Raw genomic sequence first — 26,156 nt, forward strand, 5'->3', positions numbered from 1 at the left:
AGGATCATCAAGGTCAGAAATCTGATCGTTTGCCAATCGTTTGCCAATCGTTTTCTTACCATTAGATTCCGATATCATCCACATAAATGTATGGCTTCATTGAGCGGGATTTGAGGGTCGGTGTTTGACGTGGGTCACTGACTTTTCTCCTTTTGGTTTAGACCGTGGATCTGTGATGATGTGCTTTGTTTTGCTTAACTTATAGGTACCGTGTCTACTATACTCCGGATGTAGAGTGGTTTTTGAAGCATGATATTATTTGGTCTGTTGTATTGTCGTTGCTGCCGCTGTTGTCTACGTACATGTATATATTGGTTAATCAATCCCTGATCTCTACTTTTACTTCTACCTCTAGTTCTAGTTCTAGTTCTAGTTCTAGTTCTGGATAATATTGCCGACAATGGTGATGATAAATCCCCTCTGATACCTTAGCGCTCAGACAGGATTCTGCCTCCTCTCCATCCACACCAGGAGAGGTTGTACGCGACTATGTCTAGGTAGATCAGCGAGATAGTTAGGATAGCTGTGAGTGCGAATTTGGGGGATTGGTTGTTGCTGTTGGTATCGTCTTGGTGAGGGACTGATTTGACGGACGGAGCTGGTAGAGAGCATGCAGAGGGACATGCTTAGGACGCCGAAGATGAACAGGGGTCTGCGGAGGAATCGTTCGGCGATCCAGATTATGAACGCGAGGTAACTTGTTACTTTCGGGGCGCCGAAGATGCGGGTAAGGAGAAGGGTGAGGGAGTTGTTGTTGCCGACTAGGAGGGAGAAGAACTGGGGTCCGAAGTAGGCCATGGCCGTTGCGCCGGTGGATTGCCGTGCGAGGAATCAACCCGATGCCTAATAGGAGGCGTCGGGCGTTCGGCCGTTTGAGTAGCTCGTTGAGCTGGAATCCGGCGGTGGCGTGGCGCTCGGCTTCGATGCCTTTCCTTTATCTGGGCGAATTCGAGTGCGACGTCGGGTCCGTCTGCTGCGCGGATCCAGGTAGGACTGGCCCAGGCATATAGTTAGTTGCCTTGACATAGGGGCCAGCGTAAGCTTCCGTCTAGAGTTAGCATGCCGAGGCCCATTAGGGCGCCTGGGAAGTGTTGCAGGGCGAGTGAGATCTGCCATTGAGCTGCAGTTGGGGTACGGAATTGCATCCCGTAGTCTACCCAGTAGGAGACGAGGATGCCCACGGGGAAAGTGAACTGGTAGCAACTACCTGCCCGAGCGCGCATGTTCTTAGCGTTCATTTCAGAGAGATAGATAGGGATGACAGTGGCGGAGTCCCCGATGCCGAGACCACAGATAGCCCGTTCCAGCGCGCACTGAAAGTCGCGGAGAAAGGAACCGAAGGTGAGAGCACCCCCTGCGGCATATTAGACCGTATCTGGAATAGCCACTCTATCAAGTCTAACCGATGACCCCCGAGTTATATCCAAAAAGCATGCCACCACGGCAAACGATGGCCATGAGCCAGTAAATTACGGAATAGTCCATGTCGCGTTGTGATCAGCCTTCAGCTGCGCTGTAGTGAGATCTGGAGACATCCGGATCCCGTTGAGGGATTTGAGCGTAGGAGCTCGTATTAGTCAATTCCTAAAAGCTGAATGATACCTAACATCTCTTTAGTCGGATGAAGGAAGAAGTACATGGATACGTAAACCGACTATCGAGCTGATTTTCTGCGGAAACTTTGCGACTTTTCCATTTCCGGAACGGGGCGAGCTCAGGGCATCTTTTTATATAGTGATTAATCCTGGAGCACATAGCAAGACAGAAGAGTGTATGCAGAGCACTCCCTGAGCACTGGGCCAGTGCGCCGGAGTGATCCGGAGTGCTCTCGGACCAATCTAGGAGTAATCTATACTAAAAGCAGCTTCACTCCGGGTTGGGAAGATGCCACGACCTGGACAGTAGATGAAGTTGAGCAGTATCGTGTGGTATGAGTAGTGCTTCTCCAAGCTAATTGCATGCTGTCATGTACCTAGTTATGTTCTAACTTTTGCCTCTTGTTTTACGCCTTCAAAGTGTTCAGATAAAAGTTACGTAAATAGGGAGTGACATGGACAGAACCCCAACGTCATGATATATCATCATATCAGGCACTTAAGAAACCCTAGAGAATCAGAACAGCAGATTGGTGAAGCTTTCATGTGCAATGATGTGTTCGGATTAGATAGGCAACATACACACCATTTAATCCAGAGCGGCTGATTATGTTAGGGCGAGTAACTTTTTAACCCTTCATCAAAATATATGTAGTAGGACCAGCCGGACGATGAGTGGTACTTCTAAAGTTCGGTGAATGGAATGATATTACCCTGTATTTCGCCAGTTGTATCCGGGAGGAATATACGAAACAGATTGCTCCTACATGTTTATAGCAAATAGAGGGGGAAGACAACAAGCTTCTCCATTTTTCTTGACACGGGTTAAGGTGATGTGGAGAAGAGAAGGTAGGGGTAGTGTCAAAAAAAACCATCACGGCGAGCGCGATTTTTTACTAGATATATATTTTTAGTAAGTCTGATCTTTCTATCTCGAGCAATTCCTTTGTGCTTAATGTATTCTTAGAACTCTGCCCGCAGGCCTGCAGCGCATTGCCCAGACTTTAAGCGGAATCGATCATGCTGTAGCACAAGCGTCGAGTCGTCTTCCAAGTCTTGGATTTGTGTAGTCACTATGTTACTTTTGTTGTTAGACACTAGTGGATTCTGGTCTCTAGGATAAGTAAAACCCTATGTAAGATAGCTAAACTGGTGACAGAGCTCTTTTTGGTCAGATACTCGGGTGTAACAGATGGTTATCCAAGTATCAAGATAAATATATGTATGCTTGAATGGCAGACAGATTAGATTGGCAAGGGTGGCTAGCTGAGGATATGGCATCTAGGCATAATGAGCAACGTCACACCGCGAACAATAGTATAGCAGCTTTAGTTCCTACCACCTCATCATCCAAGGCTGCAGAGCGCAATGTGGTGATAAAACCAAGCGATTTTGGGGGAAGAGATTCTGCATGAAAAGGTTGAAAAGGTTAAACTTCGAAGGTATTTCACAGCCGATGAGTTCAGTTAGAAGAAATTACTCTCGGAGCATCAGTATTTCAATATAGATCACAGCCTTCTATCCACCAGCAATCTGAGAATACTAATACTGATTGGACAGGTATAGAGGAACTGCTTCTTGACTGGGGCAGCCTCATTAAGAAGGGCAGACAAATTGAAATGCGGAGTTGAGACGTCTGCATGAGGAGAGTCAACCGTAAGCAACAGTAAGGCAACAGTAAGCAGGGCTAACTAAACTCCAGTACGTAGTTTGATCAAAGTTGGCCTGGATGGGTCCATTACCGGACCCGATTCGATCTGGATTGATATCTCTGAGCTAGAGGAGTACTTAAAGCCAGCTATTGACAATATGTGGTGGTATGGATGGCTCGTCATGATCGTCCAGGTTGAGATTGCAGTTGTGCCCGTGGGTAACACACGGCAATTGGGGAGCAATGATGGCGGCACTTTGTGGCAACGCGCTGACTCTGCTCTTTTGCTCTCTACCACAGTTCAGAGATAAGATATGGGCAGGACGGACCCTTAAGTCGGATAAAGACATTTGTGCAACCAGAGGGAATGGACATCACCATATCATGGTCCTTATCGGACGGAGCGGTTCATGGGGCCTTGAGGCCCAAGCTACGGCAACTACTTGAACACGGCCTGAAACAGTAATTGTGTCATTGATCTTCACTATATTGTGAACATATTTTCTGATTTAGTGTTTCAGGTCTTAAAAGACGACGCTTGGTACTTAGTTTGTATAGGGCCGGTTGGAATGACCCAGAATATACATGCGGCGGGTAGGCAAAGATATCCTAGTGCCTTCGGCCTTCATCTTCCTCAGTACTCGCCTATGCCATCCATTGTGGGAAACGTCAACCCGTCAGAGAGGGCAAATATATTCATGTTCAGCCTGATATAATGATGGCAGAGCTCTCTGACTTATCTGATTTGCTGAAAGAGAAAGAAGACGGACAGATACTGCAGTGGCTCGACTCAATGGATAGTAATCATAGTATGCCGGCGGGGCTGAGACCCCTTTCAAATACTTCTGGAGGGCAGGGGCGGATAGAGAATGTACAAGATACCTTGATGGAGCTGGAGCGGTGGATGTCCACAGCTGGATTAGCAATGCTCCAGATATTCCTTTCATCTGGTCAGTGTTATAAGAACGAATCTGTCAAGTACAATGTACATAAGAAATTTTGGAAGAGGACATACTATATACATAAGATAAGGTAGCAGGCCGAGGAGAAGAAAAGATGTATAAGAAGAAAGTACCAAAGAGTAGACCCGGGATATAGCATGGTCTAGAATCTTGAAAATTATACAATAGAATAAAGAAGCAAAAAAAATAAGTAATTAGAGGTTCTATAAATCTTCTAATATTATATATCTGTAAGACTTGATTTTAGTTCAGAAATCCAGCAATAATAGGATCTCCTGAGCCATAATATATTCACTGCCAATTTCTTGATCGCTTGCAGCGCCGACATGTTATCGGAAAGGACTGTTCCTTGTTTGGGGTTCGTTGCAGGCGATCTCCGTTTGCCGTATGCTACTTTGAGAGCCAGGCTGATGCCATAGAATACCCTATAAGTTCCGCGGCGTAGGCCGACCAATGGATCATAGATCCAATAGAGACTTGTCGGGATTCTGAGGCTTCCAAATCTTGATCCAGAGATCCTACGGCGTGTCCAGTTGGCTGTGTTGACCCGAAGCATCCCAGGCAGACTATTATTCCTGCAGTTGCCAGTAGGGCAGAAGCCTTGTTTTGGCTTTTCCTCGGTCCGACATAACGAATACAACAGTATCCGGTGATACCTGAGATACAATTTCTTTGAAGCACAGTATTTCCTCTGCCCCTCTATCTATGGGTAATCCCAACCTCAGGGACTGCTTCAAAATCCCTACCGGCACAGAGCTCTGCATGCCCTTTTACTTGCGAACCAATCTACACCCTCAAAAAAGGCGGTACGTGCACCTCAGTCGAAGAATTGCTAGGAATGCCGTACGCGGCGGGATACACGGTCCGCAAATACAACCCATAGCTCAAACCTGACTGCTCAAATCTTCATGCCGCCAGTCACGAAGCCTATGGGCATGTGCTCTGTGGTGTGCCTCAAGCGGGTACCGCGACAGGTACAACGCCTCCACCGGGAGTAACATTTTTGCCTCAGCCGGGTGGGAGTGATTTTGAGATTCCACCACCTGCAAATACCACAGCGGCGGAGGGGACAACTATGAGATGTGAGAGATGGTACGCTGTGGCCAACCAGGAACCGCGGGAAACCTGCACGAAGATTTGTATAAAACAGTCTATCAAATGGGCTTTATTTTTGGCGGCCAATCCAACCTTAGCGAAGGGTGACTGCGATGTACAATTGGTCCCTGGAAGCGCTTACCGTGTTGCGCCGATGTCGGGATTTGACCATGATATCGGCGGGAGTGACGGTACTATAGCCTAGTCGATTTGATAGGGGTCTGAGAGCACGGCGATATACCGAGTACCTACATTATAAGAATAAGAGTACAACCATGCACAGCATGTAAGATGGCGTTGTTCTATATAGAGCATATCATCCAAACCTCTTACATATAACTTTAGGTCGAACTACTTCAGTATTCGTAGAGCCTATAGAGCGACTATCTCTTCGTAAACTAGGGACTAGGGAGGAACGGGGCGAGGAAGAAGGAAATACAATAGACTCCCAGTAGCACGAGGTGGTATCATGCTGTCATAATATACAATTGTGTCTATATACCTAAGGAGCCTCTCGGGCACGATCCTGGTTGTGCTTTTCACCAAGACCCCACCAAGCTCAATTCACACCTAACACTAACTTTTCTCAAGACTTTTCAAGTTTTACCAATCGTTTCAACAGAAACTGCCGGCTGCGAAGATGTCAGCCCACGATCGGCCTCCATCACCCGATTTTATCAACAGTTTATTCCCCCACAAGACGTGGCCTGGACCGTGGAGTTCCCGGGCTTCCCGCCAGACGAAACAAGTACAGAGCATGCTCGGTGATTCGAAAGCCAACCGTGGTGGGGTAAGAATCCTTTTGGCAACGTTCTTCGCCGAATATCGCTACCGTAAATGGCCCTGGGGATATTTTATCTACAGGGCAGTGTACCACGTCCCGGAAGAAGACTGGGCTAAGACTTTAGAGAAAATAAACCGCTATATTTACTGTACTATCTATTCAAAGATGTCCAACACGTTTCCGGAGCCTACCCGTTTGGTTTGGCAAGGCTACCGGAACGTTATCACTGAGGATGGAAAGCTGTTAGAAGAGGCTTCGGTGGAGCTGGTTCGGCGCCTCTTCAAGGACTGGGTGGAATGACACCGTCTCCCTAACTCGCCCCGGGCTGAGTATTGCCTGACGATTGATGACAAGGCCCTGCGTTCTATTTTAGAAAGCCCAGGGCCTGCATCGGATCCGTATACCACACTGCGTGCGAAGGTGGGATACGTTGTTGTAATTGAATCGATGGTTCCCGGAAGAAGGAATAGAGGATGAGCCATTTTATCGAGGATATTTTTATCTAGATATCAATGGGATCTCCCAGTTGATATATCACTACGGTACTGTAGAGCTGGAAGAGTTTAATCCCATATATGGGAAAACCTGGTCTTTTCCCGTACTGTAGTGGGTACGACTACCGAGTGCAGGAAGAGAATGGACAGATGTCGGCTTTCACGGAGAATCAGAATCAGATGATGGGAGCGAGGAGGAGAGTGAAGAGGAACGGGCAAGATAAGATTGTTAGCCCTGTGTCATGACTGCGAAGCGTAGCTTTGCTCTCTCATATATTTTTAGTGGGTAGTCTTGCTTGAGTATATCTTCACTCCTTGTTCTACTAATATGCCTGCTGATTCTGCTATATTTGCTGGATCTAGTCAATTTATTGATTTTGCTAAGTATATTGTTTCTTGTATGGAAAAGCAATATAATGGAGACTAGTTCTTCAAATAAAAGCTATACCTTGCTTTCCTTCTTCCTGTCTACCGGTGACCATTTCTCTAGAAAGCAGCGGTTCTTTGGAGGTCCCCTAGCTTATCATGTAACTTCATATTCCCACGAGATGGTCAGTCCTCCCTTACTATTAGAGAGCGAACATTCGCGATAGTACCAAAGTAAAGGATGCCCAAAGTTGCAAAACAAGGATTTATCAACCACCGTCGTATCGCTGCACTTGCTGGGAGGTGGGGCGGATATAGTACCCAGTTATACTAATTGGAGGCGGCGCTAAAGGGCCAGAGGGAGTTCCAAAACTACCTAGGCAGGAGTCACTAAGGGACAGCTTCACTCATGAGTATCAGTGTCAAAGCTACAATCATCTCCTGGCATATTTGGTATAATCCCTTATGTACATTGCTGTCAAGTACGCATGCAGTAGTCGTATACTAGCGGTGTATGTACGAACCACCTCCTATATCAGTCCAGGAGCCCTGCAGATATAACAAATTCCATTCCTGTAATTCACTTTGCATTGTTCTTATTCTAGATAAAGATACCGGTACCCTTCTCCCTAGCCCGGCTTCGCAGACGGAAACACTCGCACTATTCTCGATGCTCTCTCAAACACATTGCACTGGTAAAAGCTACCGACTGCTCTGCGAGCGCTAGCAGAGGGTGAGAAGTTTCCAGTGACAGTGAGAGGTAAGGCAATGCGGAGGAAGGTGGTTCAACAGTATTCAAAGCCCACAGGGAATTACGAACTTCCTCCTAGTGTAGGGGCATGGGATATCAATTAAAAATCAGGTCAGGCGAAGGTATGGATTAGACTGAATTACCAGGCCGCTAAGCTGTTAGTCAGTGCAAGTATATATAATTAGTTAATTTGGCCTACAAATCTGGACTATGTCTATATAGTAGTATATAGATATTAGCAAATAGATGTCTCCACGGTTTTTTTGCAAGACAAAATTTCCGAACATCTTGGTTCGTCGCACGCATCTCATCCTCCGCGGAGGAACGAGAACAAATGCACTATTGGAAATGAGAGATCTAAGCTATTGGGCTGCCACCTTGATCAACAATCTTGAGGCGAAGTAGAACAAGGTCGGTGACATCTACTTGATGTCTGATCCACAGTGACAACTACACGAAATAATCCAAAATGATGGCCATGACACACGGTACGAATGGGTACGAGTCTGATGTTCATGTCGCATTCACACAGGCAAGCGGAGCGCATCACTCGCATCATTGCGTTTACAAGCTTCCCGTCGGCGCCTTTGCCGATGGTGAAGTGGTCGAGCCCCTCAGACCAGGTTGCCGACACTGAGTGGAGAGCGATCGAGAATTGTTTTAAAGTTACTTGCTGATAGAGCTGGTGTAGGTGCTCATGTGTGGGGTTGGTGGTCCTAAGGTCTAGATCTATCATATAGAGATTCCATGGTGTTGAGGTCAGGTCACGTGAATCCCACTAAATAACTTTTAATATAGAAATAATTCAAGTTACTGATATATGTTTGCCGAGTAAGTAGAGAGTATTCCAGCGCGTATAGAGACTATTTATATACTGCCTGCTATCCGGCCCCCATAGACCCAAGCAAGATCTCTGCCTCAGGCATTGAACCAACCGCAACGCCTGTTTCATCACGTGATCTCACAACAACGATCGGGATAATAGACTCTCAACTATCCCATGGTGAATCTAACATATAAACTGCTCGCATTGAGCCTTGCCCCAATCACTGCCCTTTATAAACGCGGCATTATCTACTTAGTTTGGGTAACTGGTCCTGATTCACAACAAAAATTTCACTTCTATACTACCCAATTAGGGTTGCAGCTGACGTCAGCTGATGATGCCCCAAATCGGTCAAGCAGCCGACAGCCGATACGCAACAGAAAGCCCTAATGGCGCCATTGAGCATCAACCAGGAAATGATATTCATCAAGTAAACCATTCAGCATGCTTCTATCCCAGGTACATTCATATCCTTGAGATTCAGACTGTTTCGCAAAGCCGACAGCCGACAGACGATCGGATACGACCTAAGGCATACTATACATAGTTCCACATAGTAATGATAAATACATCCACATTACTACATCTCACTGCCCGTCATGAGGCGTCTCTACCCCTCTTTGTATTGTGCTCTACGAAGAATTGAAATTAAAGATGGTTTCCAAACGCCCTAACTTCCTTGTCGTCGTCGCCGATGACTTAGGCTTTTCTGATATAGGCTGCTTTGGCGGCGAGATCCGCACGCCGAATCTCGATCGCATTGCGAAACAGGGTGTTCGGTTTACTGACTTCCATGCTGCGGCTGCATGTTCGTGAGTACACCCTATTCTCCTCTTATAATCCTCCCAAGCTGATCAAGTTTAGTCCCACCCGCGCCATGATTATGACCGGCACAGACCACCACATCGCCGGTTTAGGCAACCTGATCGAATGGACCAACATCTCCGGACAGAACGGACCCAAAGGCTCCGCGATGAGCACTGCCCCGCAGCGCGGTATGCCAGGGTACGAGGGATACCTGAACGAGCGCGTCGTGGCCCTCCCCGAAGTCCTCCGCGATGCAGGCTATCACACCCTCATGTCAGGAAAATGGCATCTAGGCCTAACACCAGAGCGCTCACCTTTTCACCGCGGCTTCGATCGCTCACTAGCCCATCTTCCCGCTTGCTCGAACCACTATGCTTACGAGCCCCAGCTACAAGGCACGGACGAGACCCCCACATTCCTGGAAGCAAGCTACATCGCCCTCCACATGGAAGACGACCAGTATGTTAAGAAACTGCCTGAGGGATGGTACTCCTCCGACGGATACGGCGACAAGATGCTTCAGTATATCCACGAATGGCACAATCGCTCCGATGACCGTCCCTTTTTCGCCTATCTGCCTTTCACCGCGCCACATTGGCCTCTGCAAGCTCCGCGTGAGTACATCGAGCACTATCGCGGTGTCTATGACGAAGGTCCCGATACACTACGGCAGAAGCGACTTCAACGCCTCAAGGAACTAGGCATGATCCGCGAAGACGTAGTCGCGCACCCCGTCGTCGCAGACGAAGTCAAACCCTGGTCCGCGTTCACACCAGAGGAGAAAAAGCTCTCCTGCACAGCCATGGAAGTCTACGCAGGAATGGTGGAGTGCATCGACGCCAATGTGGGCAAGTTAATCGACTACCTGTCTTCCATCGACGAGCTAGACAATACGTTCGTCTGTTTCATGTCCGACAACGGAGCCGAGGGCGCTGCCTACGAAGCCTACCCTATGGTCCAAAGTGGCGCCATGCCCCATCTCCAGAAATATTATAATAACTCGCTTGAGAATCTTGGCAATGCTGACTCTTTTATCTGGTATGGACCTCGATGGGCACAGGCTGCTACTGCGCCGAGTCGACTGTATAAGGCGTATACGACGGAGGGAGGCGTGCGTGTGCCCTTTTTAGCTCGGTTCCCGTCGTCTGTTGCTACCGCCGAGCATGTGCGTAATGGTGGTATTACTGATCAGTTTGCGACTGTTATGGATCTCGCACCGTCAATCTTGCAGATGGCTGGTGCGACACACCCTGCGCCATCGTATAGGGGTCGCGAGATTGTTTCTATGCGTGGTCAGAGCTTTTATCCATGGGCTAGTGGCGCCGAGCCCCGGATCCATGAACAGGAGTTCATTCAGGGGTGGGAGACGTGTGGAAGGGCGGCGCTGCGCTTTGGTGATTGGAAGATCGTATATATTCCCAAGCCGAAGGGCCCCGAACGGTGGCAGTTGTATAACCTTGTCGAGGATCCTGGGGAGATCAATGATTTGACAGAAAAACACCCTGATCGGTTGAAGCAGTTGCTGAAGCTGTGGGATCAATACGTGGTTGAGACGGGAGTGGTTCCGCTGAATCCGGATTTGGGGGATTTCTTGGAGGCAACGGAGGCGCAGATGCCGGAGAATGCATGGATGGAGTATGATTATTGGAAGAAGGGGGCAAGGGACGAGCCGGAGAAATTTATGAGAAACCCGCCTAGGTTCCAAAGGGTTGTGAAACAGTTTTAACTGTTGAGATTTTGTTTCTGTATATCTCTTTATAGATGAACATCGAGGTGTTGGTTATATGAGTACGAATGGGTCCACAAAGAGCTCTCGTCGTACAAGGCGCGCATCCGCCCACGTTCGCGACGCATCCTGACGCCTTGTCATCTCCTCGAGCAACAAGTGGATCTTTTTCGCGTTTGGATGTCGCTGTGCTACGGGTTTGTGTTCACTAGACAAGGCGGCCATGTGCTGCATCTCCTGTATAATCCACTCTCGCTGTTCAAGCGAGCCCTCTAAGCCGGCCACGAATAGCGGCCAGGTAAAGCTGATTGGAAGGTGATGGTCCTCACTGACCGAATCCACCGTGGCCAGCTGGATGATCTCATCTACTGCGCGATGCACCCGGTCTGTCCTCGGGTAGATCACAAAGGCCACGCGGTGGAGGTAGATGAAGATGGCCAGGAAATTGGCGACATATTGGCGAAATGTGCGGCAGACCTCGTCTGCCACGGCAGGCTGAAGGGTATCATATAACACTTCTGGCTTGTCGTACACGTCTAGCACCTTTGGTCGTCTGTTCCAGAGGGCTTCTAAGTCGGCACCAATTTGGTGCGCAATTTGGAGGACTTCGAACTCATCGCTAACTGTCCCACGGCTGCGGTGGTGCATGTCGAGGCAGACAATACGGCGGATGACTTGTTGGGCTTGGAATAGAAAGGAATATGCGGAGCCCACAATGGAGTCGTGGATTAGATATCCAGGTTTTGAGAGGAGTTCGTCCTCCTCTAGCCTTTGATCGATCTCAGCAGAAGTAGCTTTATCTGGCGTTCCTATATCGACAAGCGGGTCCCCATCACGGCCGGCAATCAGTGCTCTGACATCCAGTAGAGAGATCCATGAAACTATCAAACGTCCAAAACCAATCCACGAATTTGTTCGACGATGGAAACGCTGTAACAACAGGTACGCCGAATGGAGGAAAGATGTACCGCAGCGCCCTAAGTCAGGTATGGATACTAACTGTACATGTTCAGCTCGGTACGTTGACCAGAAGGAGAATACATGCATACCTCTGACACCATAAGCAAGAAAACAGCCGTCAATACCCGCTTCAATAGCATATCATCCACGTCCTCAAGGAGACATGATAGAATCTCCGAGCTTGCTTGTTGGTGATACATCAAAGCTATTTTCCATCGCTTACCTTCTATCATTGCCTTATGGATATCAGAGTAACAATATAAAGCATTCAACAAGCAAGAGGTATCTCGCGAATTTGAAACAATAATGCTCCGCACATGGTCCCATTCTAGGTTAATAGACCCGAATGGTGTAGGTGGCGGGTCTATATCTGCAAAGCGAGCCAGTAACTGTTCCTCGTAGCTTTCCCGTGTTTCAGGCCATAGAATTCCATCGACCTGTTCCACTTCATCTGATAGATCGTCACTCGGAATGGGGAGAGTGTCAACGGATGCTTCAACTGTCCAAGTCGGATGTCGCTCGGTATGGTTGACAGTCCCAACGAATCTAGGCAACGTTGGAGACGATTCCTCGCTGGCAGGGGGAAATTGTGACCCCCCATTCGTCAGATCAAGATGTTTTTGCTCAAAATCTGATGTGATTTCTCCAATGAAGCCGAGCATATCAAAGCCCGGAAAATCAGCGACTGGGTTAGATGCAGAGGGTAGCGCGTGCTCTGTCACCTGCTGCTGCGAAATTTGCGATGCCCGCTGAGGGCGCAGCTCGCGGGGCTGTAAAACTGTATCGAAGTAATTCACATCTGGACGATCCTGGATATGAGCGCCGATTGGATCGGCAGTGAAGGCTGGTTGAGGAATCCTCTGGGGAGCCCGTCGGGGTGCAATGCCCGGGACAATATTTTTGTAGATACACTGCAAGCGCAGCCGAGTGCAGTTGGCACAGGTGGGTTTGGCCTCATCACAGCGGACTTTGCGTGCGCGGCATGTCAGGCAACCCGTGCGCCGACGAGGACCTGATCGTCCTGTTCCCCGTGCTTTCGGAACCTGGTCTTTGTAAGCTGGTGTTTATGCGTTGCTATCTAAGAGACCTGCCTCCATAGTTGACTGTAGTACTTCGCAATCATGGTGTAACGTTGGCCATGAACTGGAGTTGAGGTTGAATTTAATTGAAGAAACTAAAGATGGACGGCGTTTCCCCGCATTCAGGAAGGGTGCGTGATTGGCAGGCCATATATAGTTCTTGATACTACAACACTTACAGATCTCTGTATGTATAAAAGAATACGAACGAAATTTTTCTACATAACAATTCTTAAATTGGATTTCTAATCAAGTAGTTTCGTGTTTTATCGTTTTCAGGCCTATTCACACAAGCAGTTAAAGGCATACAGAATCTATCATCATATCATATATTGTTAGAGGGCATCTCCCAACCAAACCATCGCAGTTTATCACCTCCAAGACATCTGGATGTATGCAGCAAATGTCCTCTTTCCTTCCGAACGTACGCTGCGAAACATATTGCAGCTACTGTGATTGCCCCATAGCTGATATACACAGGATACTTGAACTGCCCTGGAAGAGGGAAGACGATGGTTGTTGCAAATGAGATCAGCTCGAAGACACTCTGCAGGGCCATTTCCGTGGATGAAAAGCGGGAACGCGCACGTTCTCCAACACCCTGACATTGTTAATGGCTAAGCTAAAACACTCAATGACATTGCTTACCTCCTGAACGAGAAATTGAACAGACAGATCGAACCCCCAAAGTCCAATGCGACTCAAGGCCACACCCACAATAAGACTCACTGCAACAAGCTGAGAATTGTTGTCGAGAAATGCAAAGGCAGCAACCGCAGCGGCTAAGCTGCCGAACTGCCAGTTCAAAAACCACAGTCCGGATCGAATTGGTCCTATTCGATTCATGATAAATGGGGCTGCCCATGTTCCGGACAGCTCTGCAACCACGGCACCGATCCTCATGCCACTGACTTGCAAAGGGTTGAAGCCAGTATGGAGTAAGTAAGTGACCATCGTTGTACCAAATGAAAGAACAGTAAGGTATAGTATGCTTAGGGCAAACGACGCCAGTAAAACAGGGCTAGCGACATATTCCCGCCATGGCGCAACAGCACTCTTAACATAATGCATCACATTGTACGTTAGGCTGCATTGAGAGCTTGGATGATCGGGAGTTCCTTCCCCACTTTCATTCTCAAAGTCATTTTCATCACCTCCTTGAGCTCGCTCGAGCTCTGGAACTGATTGATATACCTATTCATATCATGTGTGGTCATTCTCTAACCCAATTAAGAAATGGCATATAGTACATACCTGTGCAATTGCAAAATATTCTAGCAGAACGCACGAGATGTTTACACACAAAGTCGTCCAAATCGCAACTGCGGTAGAGAAGCTATCAATCAAAGAGATAACCACTGGAGCCAGAAGCTTGCAGACAAGATCTATCCGTCTCATGGATGCATTCAAGTCTATGTATATATTAGTCTGCTTCCTGAGTACGGTCGCAGCATATAATCCTACCTTGCCTCGGGATTTCTAAAGCATCCGATATGATGATGGCCTGTCTAGCATTAGACATCCTGGCTCAATTGAAATGGCCCCGGGGGTCTCACCCAATCTCTTTCCACGGCTACAGTATTAGCTGTAGATGCCAATTTCTCGAAACATGCAAGTAGGGTGACTGCGGCAAACAAGAGTCGAGAGATATAAGGCGGACCCAGTGGATCTAACAACGCAGTAAAGCATGCACAAGACAAGGCCACGGGAAGACGTTGCCATACTAGACGATTGTAAATACGAATTCACAGAATCAAATCAAACCGATGGGAGATTTATAGCATACTAATGGATTGCCGGATCGCCTTCACTCGGTTCGAACGATCCATCGCTGAGCCCAACCAGGACGACAGCAGTACTGCAGACAGAGAGCGTACCATTGCATATACGGAAGCGTATAGCAAAGTGCCTTGGTAGATTGAGGCCAGGAACAAGACCGCTCCAAACTCAAACATGCGCGAGTTCCATGCAGACAAACTGTGCGAAATATATAGTCTAACTAGTACAGGTTTTGAAGCACGAGTTGGGGCCTCAAGGGGCTCCTCTGATGAAGATGGTTGTGGCAGGAATGGCTCTGCCTCGTCCCTGGAGTCCCGGAGAGACATTATAGTAGATGGTCTGTCCTTTCTTTTTCTTGGGATTAGCTTTCCTTTTCTTTTTTAAAAGTTGTATCCAGGAGTCATCGACTAAGGGCACAATCCAGGGATTCAAATATACCAAAGAAGCGGTGGGCTGAGCCAGTGAAGGTCCGGACCGGCGGGTTAATTTGTCTAGTTTGTGATTCGTTATCTGATTAGATTATGAGTCTATTTCTTCCACTCCACTTCAGATCAGCATCTTCGGTCTTTTTCCAATAAAAGATGAGGAGGTTGGGTCGCAGAAGATATTAGGTAGATAGCTACACGGTAAGCATAAATAAGCGGCTCGATACTCTATTCTATCCTATCTACCTTTACATACTTTCTGCTGGAGCCATCACTCAAAACGCCCTTCCAAGGTCCCCACAAAATGAAATTTGAGGGATGCTTGAGCACCTGAGCATATATTCTGTGCTATGTTTCCACGGAAATTGATCGGCTTTGTTAACTTGGAGTTCAAACACAGATCTTGTTTATACTATCTAGCTCCTGTAGTAGAATGAAATACACGTCAATAATATTATACCCATTGTAAAAACCTGACAATCAAAAATACATCGAAATTGGAAAACTTCTTTTCTTTAACTCTTTCTCTATTCCCAGCGCAGACCCTCGGGAGTCTGAACAGTCCGTCTGGCCAACACTTCCGCAACCTTCTCCTTGACGCCCTCCTTGTTGCCCCATTTCTGAGCAATGGCGTCCACCGTCTGCTGCTGGGTCTCAAAGTTGTCGCGCACAAACTTTCCGATATCTTCCTCAGTGGGGAGACCGTAATGGTAGGGATATTCGCGGTAATCACTTTCACTAAGTAGTGGAAGCTGGTTGTCGGAAGCACCAAAGAAAGCATCGACATGCTCATGGGTGACTTCCTGGAGGGTAGCGGGTTGCCATGAGGCCTGGCGGGGGGGCTTGGACATGAGACGGGCCTTGACACCCTCGACGAAATCCGGGTGCTGCATGAACTTGCTGGCGATGTGATGCTCACGCCTGAAAGTCTCGGAAATGGTCCATTCCTTGCCTAGACGCATCTGGCGCAGGGTGACCCTGAGCGAGGTGGGGGAGCGGATTGACAAGGTCTCCAGAGTCTTCTGAGCCCATTCCTTCTGTTCGGTTTCCTGCTCCAGCGCCTGGAAGATTTCTTCCACGGTGTTATACTTGAAGCAGCGGTCAATGGCGCTGCGCAATCCGCCGGCAAGGAGCATCGGCTCCTCCGCCAGCGATGGTAGACCGGTGGAGAATTCAGCCATGGTCTTGTTGACCAGGTCGAGACGCTCGGGGAGTGTGGCAGAATCCCGGAAGACCAGTTCGGCCAAACGGTTGGTGAGGTTGCTCAGTACGCTGGAGTGGAAGTAGTGCGTGGCGATACCGGCGTAGAGCGCCTGAACGCCAGTCAAACGCTCCGAAGTGAGAGCGAGGTAGGTTCCGATTTCGCCATCGAGACGAGGCAGGAAGAAAGAGCCACCCACATCCGGGAAGAATCCGATGGTCGTCTCGGGCATGGCAAAAACAGTACGTTCGGTCGCGATACGGAAGGGCGCGTGGACGCTGAGTCCGACGCCACCCCCCATGGTGATGCCGTCCATGACGGAGATGAATGGTTTGGGGTAGGTTGCAATAGTGTGGTCGAGCTGATATTCCAGACCAAAGAAATCGGTCGATTTCTGCTGTCCTTCGGGGCCCTGCTCGTTCTGCAGAGCGAGGGCTGCGACGTCTCCGCCAGCGCAGAGAGCTTTTGAGCCTGCGCCGGAAACCATGACCACATTGGCCAACTGGGACTTTTCCCATTCCTGTTCAATGCTTAGCAACCATCATCCCATCCCATATACCACCAGTCTAGCTGACCTTCAAGCGAGGAAGAATCTTGCGAGCCATTGAACCATTCAGGGAATTGAGCTTCTTTGGCCGATTGAGCTCAACCAAACGGACTCCGTACAAAGTGTGAGACAAAACATCGTCGGGCTCATCTCCGGGCAACTCTTTCGGAAGGTTTGTGGAAGTTGACAACTATTAATTGCAATCGTTAGCGTTGATCTATAAAGCACTAGGTGAGCACTCGGGACCATACTGTTGCAGCCTTGAAAGCTGGGTTGGTCACTTTGGCGCGGAGAGGCATAGTTGCTGGTGAAACCCGCGAGATCCAGCTCGACGGTGTTGATAACCGGGAGATATTGTGTCGGAGCGACATTAGGCAGACCTTAGCCTGTCAAACGGGAAGAAGAAACGAATAAAGGACGAAGGGAAGGGGGTATTAGTAGTACGAGGGAAGCTCACGGTTAAAAACGATCTCCGCTTCGCTTGACCTCGGAGATTTTCGCGGCGGACGATTTTCCTCGCCGACTGAACAGCCGAGAGGTACTGACTGTAAACACCTGATACTCCAACCAACTACCTTACATAGGACAGAATTAAGAGAATATTTCGAGATCGGAATCTTTTTGTAAATCAGTATACCAAAATTAAATAAATCAAAAGGCCTCTCTATCACTTTTACTTAAAGATTGGCGGAGTGTCTCCTCCCAGTTGAATCTTCCTATCACATTGACATCAAAACGATACGAGATTCAAAGTTTGTCCGCTTCTTCACGCCAAATTACAAGCGACAATCATACATTGCTAGGTTCTATTTGTACAGATAATAACATTTCTTCAAACCCCCAAAAATTGTAACGTCCATTCGCCCACCAACAGATCAATACAAAGCCTTGGCAGCCTTAGTGACCAAGTCCCTCGAGTGATGAGCCAGGATACGGTCCAGCGCCTGCTTCTCAATGATCAATCGGCCCGTCTCCAAAAGATCCTTGACATCTACATCCTTGCGGTCCAGAATCTTCGCTTGATTGCCCACTTGGCGCACCATGTCAAAAAGAGCATCATTGGGCTGATCGGTGATCAACGTCGACCGGCCAAACTCACTGCCCCAACGGTGGAACTTGATAATGTCGCTGATTAAATGCGTGCTAGCATTTTCCGGGAGAGAGATCTCGTTATCGATAATAATCAACTGGCCACGTCGGTACCGATAGCTGAGAGCTATCCGCCATGCCTGGTCGTAGATCTTCTGAGGGAGGCTCGTGGAGAAATCCCGAGGATGAGGGCCATGTGCAACACCACCACCTTTACGGATTGGAGACTTCTTGTCGCCCGCCCGCGCTTTGCCGGTACCCTTCTGCGCATGCAACTTCCTGTTACTTCCGTGCACATCGGCCCTCCACTTGGTGCTCGCGGTACCCTGTCTGGTCATGTCACCTTCATACACGACAGCCCGATGTAAGATATCCTTCCGCAGCGGCATCAAAAGATGATTCCGAGGGTATTCAACAAATCGCAATGGTTCCATGGAAGGGAAGGAGTAGGTGGTTGCCCGGGCGGGTTCCGTGTTCCAGACGGCTTTGGGGGCTTCCTGGGTAAAGTGTTCGGCGGTGACCTGGGATTCTGTAGCCATTGACCGTGAAAAAGACTTTGTAAGGCATCGCTGCTATAGGAAATAATCGGGCTTGTTAGAGTCGATGTGACAACAAGTTGGAACCGGGGGAAGTAACGAGAAAGTCAGGACCTACTGTGGTAGTCTCAGAGCCCGAGAGCAAGCCCCCAGTACTCCGGGAGAGCCATCTTAAGGCACGAATTGCGTCACCTCCGGGCATTGTGCAGTATCAACAGAGAGCTCTGAGGCTTATATTGTCGTGATTGGGGGGTGAACTGGGGTTGTTAATGGGCCATGAAGCAAAAGTTCAGACGGGCGGCGCTAACCCGCTGAGGCTTGGCTCCGACAACGAAAAAAGTTCCGTCCGGCAAGGAACAACCACCTCTCTCTCTCTCCGACGACCGTAGAGAACTACCCTCGCCTTCTTCCTCTTACACCCTTTTTCACCCAATTATCTCCCGCCAAAATGGCCCATTGCGAGCGGGCTGCAAAGCCTTTGCTCCAATGCCTTCAGAAGACTTACACTAGAGGCCTTCCGACTCTTCAGGTGCAGTCAACACGGGCCTTCCAAACCACCGCTGTTGCTTGCGAGGAAGCCCAGACGGAAACCAAAAGCCAACCTTTCCACAAAGCACCCGACCCCGCGCTCGTATCGAGTCCCCGGTTGGAACGAAGATTACTACGACAGGGTATTTCGCCGATTGGATCTCGCAGACGTCGCGCGGCACTGCAAAGCTCGCCAAATATCCCCTTCGAGCAACTGCCCTATCAATGTTTCCAGGAGGCACGGAAGGTCCTCCTTGCGGACCGCGAGGAGAAATTGAAGAACATCGTGTCTATGAGGGAGAAGATCACCAAGCTTCAGGCCATCCCTACGGAAGAAGCGGGAGGCGAGCAAGTGAAGAAGTCGCGACTGGTAGCCATGGAACTCCATCTGGAACACATGAAGGTCCTTGCAGACATTAATGACCCATTGGTGAAGAAGAAGTTTGAAGACGGGGAGGGTGAGGATTCCCTTATCGAGACCATAGACATCTCAGTACTACGTCTGAATCTAACTAAAGTTGATTTGCAGGCGATATGAGCAAGCCCGTCTACCGTTATCTGGCCGACAAGAAATGGAGGGAGTATCGCCGCAAAATCCTTGTCCAGAGAATCACACAGATGAAGGTTATCCCTGATGTCCTTCCTCACTGCGACCCCGTGGTCGACACCAAGCTTTATTTCGGTCGGTCGCAAGTTCAGCCCGGAGAGTTCGTCAACTCCCGGGTCAGCACAACAGCACCAAAGCTTGACGTACAGCTCTTCGAGGGCGGTGAAAAACTCGTGACAATCGCTGTGGTAGATTCCGATATTCCCAATGTCGAAAAGGATGGATTTGACTACAGAATGCATTATATGGCCGTCAATGTGCCCGTTTCGGCCGTCTCCACCAAGGTCGACCTGGCCAAGCTTTCCTCCGAGTCGCAGGTCGTCCTGCCATGGTTGCCCCCTGTTGCCCAGAAGGGTAGCCCTTACCACCGTCTGTCGGTTTTCGTCATGGAGCAGAAGGATTCCAAGCCGCTCGACTTCGCTGCAGTTAAAGCCAAAGAGACGAACCGCGACAAAATGCTCCTTCGAACCTTGCAGGCTAGGTATCACCTGAAGCCCATTGGAGCCCATCTCTTCCGTACCGAGTGGGACTCGACGATGGCGGAAGTCATGAGGGAGAGCGGGTTCTCCGAGGTGGACATGGAACTCCGCCGCAAAAGGAGCGAGGCTCTTCCTTACAAGAGGAGGAACCCATCTACTTTCCGGTAAACGCTTTCTTGTTATATCTTCGTTTCCGGTTATTCTATCCTTGGCCTTATATCTGTATTGTACAATCGAACTGTATGAATATGCACAAACATCCAACAACTCCAGACTCCGCTGTAAACCATGCTTGTAGAGGATACACTTATTCGTGATACACTTATTCGTGATACACTTATTCGTGATACACTTATTCGTCGGACCGCTGAGCCGGCTGCATCGTATTTCGAACCCATTGCATTTTCGAAGGCGGCCAAACACGAGCGACTATCTTCCCATTGATTAAACCCATCGGTATGGGTCCATAATTCCTGGAATCCCTCGACCAGGGTAGATTATCGCCTGCAACATAGACATGACCCTCCGGCACCTAATATCGATTAACCGTCAGCAACGCACCACGACACAGTCCCAGATAAAGGAATAAACAGGAAAGGAAAGCCAACCTGGATCATCTCCTGTGACTTCCCAACCTCCGTACTAAATGGTAAATCCCGGCAGACAAAATCCCCCGGCATTCCCACGACCCTCTTCGCCCCATTCACCCCCAAGAATGTAGGATGGTAAAATCGCACGACATCGCCAACCTCAATCCCTCTACCGTACTTGTGCACCCTCGATATTAACAGGTAATCGCCTCGCGGACTGAACGTGGGGTACATCGAAGGCCCTTCGCTGAGCTGCACGGTGATCAGATGCTCCCAGACAAGCGTACAGGCGCAGAAGAGGCCCACGCCGTCGAGGGTAAGGCGGAAAACTCCGCCGGGTGTGGTCCTTCTCAGGACTTCTCGAAGTATATGCGACATTGGCTAGCGGGACATTTCTGTCCGAATTTGAGAAATAATGGGCAGTTCATCACTATGGCTCTGTTGCTCTCCATCTGCGGCTGCGGGTTGGTCACGTGGATGGCAATATAAATAGGCATTGTGCGGGAACTTCTTTCCTCTTCCTTTCCTTCACTCTGTCAGAGTTTTGAGAGTTCCACGACAATGCCCGCTTACTCGGGTCAATTTCATTGCTCATGATTGGGACAACAGCAACAGTCTGGGATATAAGTGTTTATGATTGCATTTATTATTCCCTTTGACAAACGTCATCCCATAGGAGGTCGTTGGCTCTTGTGCCAATTGCACCTCAGTACCATATCATATTATATCCAACTCTACATCTTCAAATCGCTTCTAAAATTGCTAGAGCTCACCGTTGCCGAAATTCAACACCAGAACGAGTGAGTGTGGACAGAGAAGCAAGATGAACAGATTCGGCCACCTAGTGGTTGATTCCCTAAACGATAGCCCGGCTTGGACCCCATTTAACTATGGGAATGGGAAGCTGGGTGGTAATGCCGGGAGACAAATATTCATAGATTCAATCTATTTTTCTTTTTTCCATTTTTGCATTTCATTCTCGCTAGTAGCCACAACCCGTAGATAAACACCACCTACTTCCACGCAGCGTCAACCTCTACCCACCCCAAGTCAGTCATTCATTTATTACCCTATTAAAAGAAGATGTAAAACTCACCATCATCACCCTCCCCCTTCACCCTCCCCTCAATCCCCCCTCTAACCTCCGCCTTCCGTTGAACATCAACCCCAAACCTCTCATCCCGTCCCTTACACAACTCTCCCAATCCCGATATCCCCCCATTAACCCTGCTAACATCCTCCTCCTTCGTAAAACTCCCCATAAGAACCGGCTCCCCCAACGGCACCTTATCCCCCCGATCCACCTGCCAAAAATGATACGTCTTGCCATACAGTGGCAGTATATCCCTCATCTCTGTCGTCTCAGCCGCCTCCCACACGGTACTCGGCACGCCAGCCGGCGCCGGCATAATCAGCATCCCACTCTTGACTTCGTATTCATGCGTATGCCAGAGTTTCTTTTCCTCTGGGGGCAGCGTCGCGAAGAGGCGGGGCGTTATCATATATTCGACCCCGAGGAGGGGGGCGTCGGGGGCTGTGGAGGCGTAGAGGAGGCATTGGCGGAGGTCTAGACAGTTTTAGCTTTTATATATGCATGTGAATATTTGATGGTAGGATGAATAGGGTATGTATGTATATTGTAGATAGGGGGTGGGGTGGGATAAGAACCTTCTGTTATGTGGGAGCAGTAGTGGTTTGTTTCGATGCAGCGGGTTGGGTCGTCGACGTAGACGTGGAAGGCGTTCAGGTGGGCGCAGATTTGTTTTACGGGGGTGAAGTCTTGGATGGCGGAGGCGCCGGTTTCAAGGATTTGGCTTTTGGTTGTTTTGGGGGAACCGGGGAGGTTGGTGGTTGTTGACATTTTGGGGGTGGCTGTGATTGTAGTGGATTGTATAGTTATAGTTTTAGTGATAATGTAGCACGAATGAGTGGTTGTTTAGATATTGTGTATAGTTAGTTGTATGCAGTGGTCGTGGTTTATACAAAGATGTTGTATAGGGATTGGAGCCTGACGTCACGATGATAGATATTAGGGCATACAGGTTAGAGAGCAAGTGATTCACTATCCATTGAAACTTCTTGCTTTACTGCTTGATATTGTTCATTTTGTCAACCCCCAACGCTCACCCGTGCCGTTAATTGTACACTACAATACCACTTAATTCACATAGCATTCTTCATCTCCCGCAGAGCGGCCATCACCTCTACGGGGTCTGTCTTTCCGGTCTTTTTCTGGATCTCGGGGTCCTATGAATGAGATTAGCTTCTGGGTTCGCAGGGTTGGGTCGAGGTATTTTCTTACGTTGACGCGCATAAATACGTTGTGCAGCTAGAAAATAATTTGTCAGTCATTACTACATAGCGTGCAGCCAGGTTTAGAGCATACCTTTTCATCTCCAATCGTGAACTTGCCCTGGGTCTGCTGGTTTTGCTCAGCGAAGGCCTGCAGCTTCTTGATAGGCTCTGACTGCGACACGGCAAGACAGAATTTGACATTGGCTTTAGTGTACTCGTGGCCAGGCTGGAATTGTCAAATTAATATCTGGCTGTAAAGAGGCAGAAACAACTTACGAAGACCTTCGTATCATCCGGCAAAGTGGCAAGCGTCTCATTCAACGCCTTGTGCATTTCTGGGGCGGTACCTTCGAAGAAGCGACCGCATCCTACAATGTATAAGCATTAGGCCATTTCCAATATAGGTTGAAGGGTCAAAATCTCGGCAAGAGCATACCTCCAATGAACAAAGTGTCACCTGTGAAGACAACCCGGTCCTCGCCATCCTGCATAAAATAGCAGATACTATCTTGAGTGTGGCAAGGCGTATGCAGAACTTTCACAGAGATGCGCTCTCCGATCTTAAAAGTTTCGCCATGTGCAGGAGTCTTCGTCACTGACTGGCAATCCTTGCCCCCGATAACGGCGAGTTTGCCGAAGATTTTGAGCTAGACGGTCAGTCTTTTCTTCACAATTCACAGAGAGAAAGGACAGCACGGCTTACCATTTCATCATTTCCTCCGGCGTGATCCCAGTGGCTTTGGAGGTCAGCATATGCTCACCTTTCAAAGGCCATTGTACTTACTGATGAGTATTGACAATTGCAGTCAAATCGATCTTTCCATTTTTAATCTGGCGCTCCAGCACCGGCGCCACCCTCCATTCATCAGCATATTGACAAGCAAGGGTTATCCAGGCCAATAACTCACTCGGGCGGGTTAGCCGGATCAATAATCACAGACTGCTTGGTAGGCTCATCCGTCACCAAGTAGGCATAGTTATTGCCTTTCCCCGTCCCTGCGATAGTAAGCGAAAGAGCATAAACGCAAAAATCAATATCAACATGGATTTATCACTCACACATCGGAATCGATTGGATATGCATGGCTCGGATGTTTTGCACTTGCGCTGCAACAGAACGATACTGGAATCGATATGGAAGTCCAATAAAAGGTCGGACTGTCCTTACGAAATTCATGGATGACAGGAGGTGGATTTGAAATCAAGATGAATGCGGGGAATACTCTTAGTACCAGCTGCTGTATGATGATGATTACGGATTACTTCATAGGCTCCTCTACGGCCACCTCAGGCGGGTACGCTATTCCTGATTTGGTGGTTTATATATCTGTATCGCGCTGCGGGTACAGCGCGGTGCGACTTATCATAGATTATAATAGGACAGTTGGGTTAGCTTTATAGATTTACACTTACCAATTAGAAGGATAGAATGAATTCCTGTCATTCGGGTCGCGAAGCAAAATGTAAAAATTATATAGATGTGTCATCTTGGTTATACTATGCCTAACGGCCGACTTTCCCATGTATCGACAACTTCCCATCCCATGTTCTTCAAGCTGTCTAAATCACTCATCCCCGTTTGTAGACTCTGGGGTGCAACCTTATCCTTCCCAGGCAAGCCCACTTGGTCCGCTGGGATACTGGACCAGTCATTATCCTCATTCCGTATCGTCACCTTGAGCATATCGGTCCAGTGATTCGAGTTCTGCTCGCAGACAGAGAGAACATAGGCAAGCGAGAGCAATCGTCTCTTAGACTCCCACTGTGACGAGGATAGAATATGGTCCAGCCACATATAGATCCCTTCACTCTGTGCACTCTCCTTCGTAGCTGATCGTGCAAACGCCAACCCATCAGCCATAACCTCCGTAAGAGCCGTCAAGAAAACAGGGCATCCCTCAGTGATAACACGCAAGAGATAGTCCCATTTAGCAAACTCATCATCCAAAGAGGTTCCGAGCCTAATGAAATGTGATTAGCACACCACATCCACACCCCTACTCATCCAACATGGGTAAGAAAAAAGAAGAAGAAGAAAACATACATCCGCCCAGCAGGTACCAAAACCCCATCCTCCAGCAAAACTCCCGAAACCGCAGCAGGTCCCCTACTAGAGCTTTTGCACACCGAAACCAACTGCGTCGCAACACCAGACAGAACCTGAACCCTCCTCTTCTTCCGCGGCGGTTCAGACACGCCCGCTTCACCCGTCACCAGCGCCAGACAAGCCCTAGCAGCAGCTTTAGCAGGCTCGACTTCATCCTCAACACCGCCCATCCCACTGGCGCCCACTCCAGGTGCGAAAAAGGCATTCATATCAACCTTGGCCCAGTAGTAATCCCACAGCCACTCGAGAGACCGCTGCGCCGCGTTCCGGAGCACAGTCAAGGACGGCAACTCACGATGCGTCGCTTCATGCCGTAACTCTACAAACGAAGCCGGCAATCCCAAATCAATCGCTCGCTGAAACATGGTCTTCCGTTGACCGTGCAGTTTGGAGTCCACGAGCCCCGTTACAAACCTGTACTTCGATCAGAACCCAATCATCACATCTTCCCCTTGCTTTATCTTATCCTCCCTTAGCAGAGGAAAAGAAGAAAAAGAAAGAAACGGGGGACACTGGAAAAAAATATACACACCGACAAAACGCAGCCGAATACGTCGCCCGGATAGAAAATATAGAATTTTTCCTCGCATCGTCATGCAAAATCGCATCCGTTAACAAAGCCGTAGCCTCAACGGTATGAGGCAAATTCCCCCTCAACTTCCACGCTGCGACCTAAACGACTCAGTATTGATGGCGTCAAAAGGACCGAGAGATAAATATCTTGCATACCGTGGCGCAGGCTTTGGACCGCATGTCCGGCCCTTCTGACGCGAGCGGAGGGTAGAATTGAGACCGGACGGCCAGTAATGCCGACTGGTCTTTCCATGGTGTGAAGATTACTTTTGCCATATTGATTAATGGGCCCAGTGGGATTTAT

At 48.8% G+C, this 26,156-nt stretch overlaps 13 protein-coding genes across 13 annotated transcripts; 4 read left to right on the plus strand and 9 right to left on the minus strand.

The window, feature by feature from the left end:
- Positions 1-435: 435 nt before the first annotated feature.
- BDW43DRAFT_310246 (uncharacterized protein) lies at positions 436-798 on the minus strand (the record flags this gene model as incomplete). Its single annotated transcript, XM_032046879.1, has 1 exon — positions 436-798. One exon carries the CDS (start codon positions 796-798, stop codon positions 436-438), a length of 363 nt encoding a protein of 120 aa, XP_031901421.1.
- A 212-nt stretch (positions 799-1,010) lies between these two features.
- On the minus strand, positions 1,011-1,485 carry BDW43DRAFT_310247 (uncharacterized protein; the record flags this gene model as incomplete). Its single annotated transcript, XM_032046880.1, has 2 exons — positions 1,011-1,354; positions 1,404-1,485. 2 exons carry the CDS (start codon positions 1,483-1,485, stop codon positions 1,011-1,013), a joined length of 426 nt encoding a protein of 141 aa, XP_031901422.1.
- Positions 1,486-5,943: 4,458 nt separating this feature from the next.
- BDW43DRAFT_310249 (uncharacterized protein) lies at positions 5,944-6,387 on the plus strand (the record flags this gene model as incomplete). The annotated part of the gene is made up of 1 exon (XM_032046881.1): positions 5,944-6,387. One exon carries the CDS (start codon positions 5,944-5,946, stop codon positions 6,385-6,387), a length of 444 nt encoding a protein of 147 aa, XP_031901423.1.
- A 2,710-nt stretch (positions 6,388-9,097) lies between these two features.
- On the plus strand, positions 9,098-11,084 carry BDW43DRAFT_57761 (arylsulfatase). The gene is made up of 2 exons (XM_032050264.1): positions 9,098-9,336; positions 9,389-11,084. Exons 1-2 carry the CDS (start codon positions 9,179-9,181, stop codon positions 11,055-11,057), a joined length of 1,827 nt encoding a protein of 608 aa, XP_031901424.1. The 5' UTR covers positions 9,098-9,178; the 3' UTR covers positions 11,058-11,084.
- Positions 11,085-11,811: 727 nt separating this feature from the next.
- Positions 11,812-13,172, minus strand: BDW43DRAFT_57757 (Zn(II)2Cys6 transcription factor domain-containing protein). The gene is made up of 2 exons (XM_032050263.1): positions 13,109-13,172; positions 11,812-13,060 (listed from the first exon to the last, which is right to left on the minus strand). Exons 1-2 carry the CDS (start codon positions 13,112-13,114, stop codon positions 12,053-12,055), a joined length of 1,014 nt encoding a protein of 337 aa, XP_031901425.1. The 5' UTR covers positions 13,115-13,172; the 3' UTR covers positions 11,812-12,052.
- A 194-nt stretch (positions 13,173-13,366) lies between these two features.
- BDW43DRAFT_273575 (putative iron-regulated transporter) lies at positions 13,367-15,363 on the minus strand. The gene is made up of 6 exons (XM_032041637.1): positions 14,883-15,363; positions 14,653-14,819; positions 14,561-14,600; positions 14,351-14,508; positions 13,745-14,290; positions 13,367-13,697 (listed from the first exon to the last, which is right to left on the minus strand). Exons 1-6 carry the CDS (start codon positions 15,199-15,201, stop codon positions 13,422-13,424), a joined length of 1,506 nt encoding a protein of 501 aa, XP_031901426.1. The 5' UTR covers positions 15,202-15,363; the 3' UTR covers positions 13,367-13,421.
- Positions 15,364-15,687: 324 nt separating this feature from the next.
- Positions 15,688-17,496, minus strand: BDW43DRAFT_273576 (mitochondrial 37S ribosomal protein mS47). The gene is made up of 2 exons (XM_032041638.1): positions 17,300-17,496; positions 15,688-17,238 (listed from the first exon to the last, which is right to left on the minus strand). The coding sequence occupies exon 2, from the start codon at positions 16,986-16,988 to the stop codon at positions 15,828-15,830; it is 1,161 nt and encodes a 386-aa protein (XP_031901427.1). The 5' UTR covers positions 16,989-17,238; positions 17,300-17,496; the 3' UTR covers positions 15,688-15,827.
- A 212-nt stretch (positions 17,497-17,708) lies between these two features.
- Positions 17,709-18,960, minus strand: BDW43DRAFT_273579 (mitochondrial 54S ribosomal protein uL4m). Its single transcript, XM_032041639.1, has 2 exons — positions 18,792-18,960; positions 17,709-18,709 (listed from the first exon to the last, which is right to left on the minus strand). Exons 1-2 carry the CDS (start codon positions 18,873-18,875, stop codon positions 17,924-17,926), a joined length of 870 nt encoding a protein of 289 aa, XP_031901428.1. The 5' UTR covers positions 18,876-18,960; the 3' UTR covers positions 17,709-17,923.
- Positions 18,961-18,973: 13 nt separating this feature from the next.
- BDW43DRAFT_273580 (mitochondrial 54S ribosomal protein mL38) lies at positions 18,974-20,647 on the plus strand. The gene is made up of 2 exons (XM_032041640.1): positions 18,974-19,659; positions 19,731-20,647. The coding sequence occupies exons 1-2, from the start codon at positions 19,122-19,124 to the stop codon at positions 20,453-20,455; spliced, it is 1,263 nt and encodes a 420-aa protein (XP_031901429.1). The 5' UTR covers positions 18,974-19,121; the 3' UTR covers positions 20,456-20,647.
- Positions 20,588-21,275, minus strand: BDW43DRAFT_273582 (putative mitochondrial inner membrane protease subunit 1). Its single transcript, XM_032041641.1, has 2 exons — positions 20,896-21,275; positions 20,588-20,819 (listed from the first exon to the last, which is right to left on the minus strand). The coding sequence occupies exons 1-2, from the start codon at positions 21,253-21,255 to the stop codon at positions 20,640-20,642; spliced, it is 540 nt and encodes a 179-aa protein (XP_031901430.1). The 5' UTR covers positions 21,256-21,275; the 3' UTR covers positions 20,588-20,639.
- Positions 21,276-21,423: 148 nt separating this feature from the next.
- Positions 21,424-21,906, plus strand: BDW43DRAFT_273583 (uncharacterized protein). The gene has a single exon (XM_032041642.1). It carries the CDS (start codon positions 21,701-21,703, stop codon positions 21,881-21,883), a length of 183 nt encoding a protein of 60 aa, XP_031901431.1. The 5' UTR covers positions 21,424-21,700; the 3' UTR covers positions 21,884-21,906.
- Positions 21,891-22,738, minus strand: BDW43DRAFT_310256 (OBAP family protein; the record flags this gene model as incomplete). The annotated part of the gene is made up of 3 exons (XM_032046883.1): positions 21,891-21,913; positions 21,974-22,444; positions 22,546-22,738. The coding sequence occupies 3 exons, from the start codon at positions 22,736-22,738 to the stop codon at positions 21,891-21,893; spliced, it is 687 nt and encodes a 228-aa protein (XP_031901432.1).
- A 302-nt stretch (positions 22,739-23,040) lies between these two features.
- On the minus strand, positions 23,041-26,128 carry BDW43DRAFT_299629 (glyoxylase; the record flags this gene model as incomplete). Its single annotated transcript, XM_032044757.1, has 13 exons — positions 23,041-23,124; positions 23,180-23,206; positions 23,264-23,398; positions 23,449-23,540; positions 23,609-23,819; positions 23,876-23,909; positions 23,957-24,028; positions 24,081-24,168; positions 24,232-24,295; positions 24,671-25,133; positions 25,217-25,693; positions 25,812-25,951; positions 26,009-26,128. The coding sequence occupies 13 exons, from the start codon at positions 26,126-26,128 to the stop codon at positions 23,041-23,043; spliced, it is 2,007 nt and encodes a 668-aa protein (XP_031901433.1).
- Positions 26,129-26,156: the final 28 nt, after the last annotated feature.

Source organism: Aspergillus alliaceus, assembly GCF_009176365.1.
Source record: "Aspergillus alliaceus strain CBS 536.65 unplaced genomic scaffold BDW43scaffold_16, whole genome shotgun sequence".
NCBI lineage: Eukaryota > Fungi > Ascomycota > Eurotiomycetes > Eurotiales > Aspergillaceae > Aspergillus > Aspergillus alliaceus.

Bases quoted from the DNA above. Each gene is read 5' to 3' on its own strand.
- BDW43DRAFT_273583 (XM_032041642.1), top strand. From the start codon at position 21,701: ATGAACAGATTCGGCCACCTAGTGGTTGATTCCCTAAACGATAGCCCG.
- BDW43DRAFT_273575 (XM_032041637.1), bottom strand. From the start codon at position 15,201: ATGTCTCTCCGGGACTCCAGGGACGAGGCAGAGCCATTCCTGCCACAA. The intron at 14,601-14,652 runs GTGAGACCCCCG...AATGCTAGACAG, and splicing joins TAGCCGTGGAAAGAGATTGG to GCCATCATCATATCGGATGC. The intron at 14,509-14,560 runs GTAGGATTATAT...ATATATACATAG, and splicing joins TTTAGAAATCCCGAGGCAAG to ACTTGAATGCATCCATGAGA.
- BDW43DRAFT_57761 (XM_032050264.1), top strand. From the start codon at position 9,179: ATGGTTTCCAAACGCCCTAACTTCCTTGTCGTCGTCGCCGATGACTTA. The intron at 9,337-9,388 runs GTGAGTACACCC...GATCAAGTTTAG, and splicing joins CATGCTGCGGCTGCATGTTC to TCCCACCCGCGCCATGATTA.
- BDW43DRAFT_273576 (XM_032041638.1), bottom strand. From the start codon at position 16,988: ATGGTTTCCGGCGCAGGCTCAAAAGCTCTCTGCGCTGGCGGAGACGTC.
- BDW43DRAFT_273579 (XM_032041639.1), bottom strand. From the start codon at position 18,875: ATGCCCGGAGGTGACGCAATTCGTGCCTTAAGATGGCTCTCCCGGAGT. The intron at 18,710-18,791 runs GTAGGTCCTGAC...TATTTCCTATAG, and splicing joins CGGGCTCTGAGACTACCACA to CAGCGATGCCTTACAAAGTC.
- BDW43DRAFT_273582 (XM_032041641.1), bottom strand. From the start codon at position 21,255: ATGTCGCATATACTTCGAGAAGTCCTGAGAAGGACCACACCCGGCGGA. The intron at 20,820-20,895 runs GTTGGCTTTCCT...AATCGATATTAG, and splicing joins AGTCACAGGAGATGATCCAG to GTGCCGGAGGGTCATGTCTA.
- BDW43DRAFT_273580 (XM_032041640.1), top strand. From the start codon at position 19,122: ATGGCCCATTGCGAGCGGGCTGCAAAGCCTTTGCTCCAATGCCTTCAG. The intron at 19,660-19,730 runs GTGAGGATTCCC...GTTGATTTGCAG, and splicing joins GAAGTTTGAAGACGGGGAGG to GCGATATGAGCAAGCCCGTC.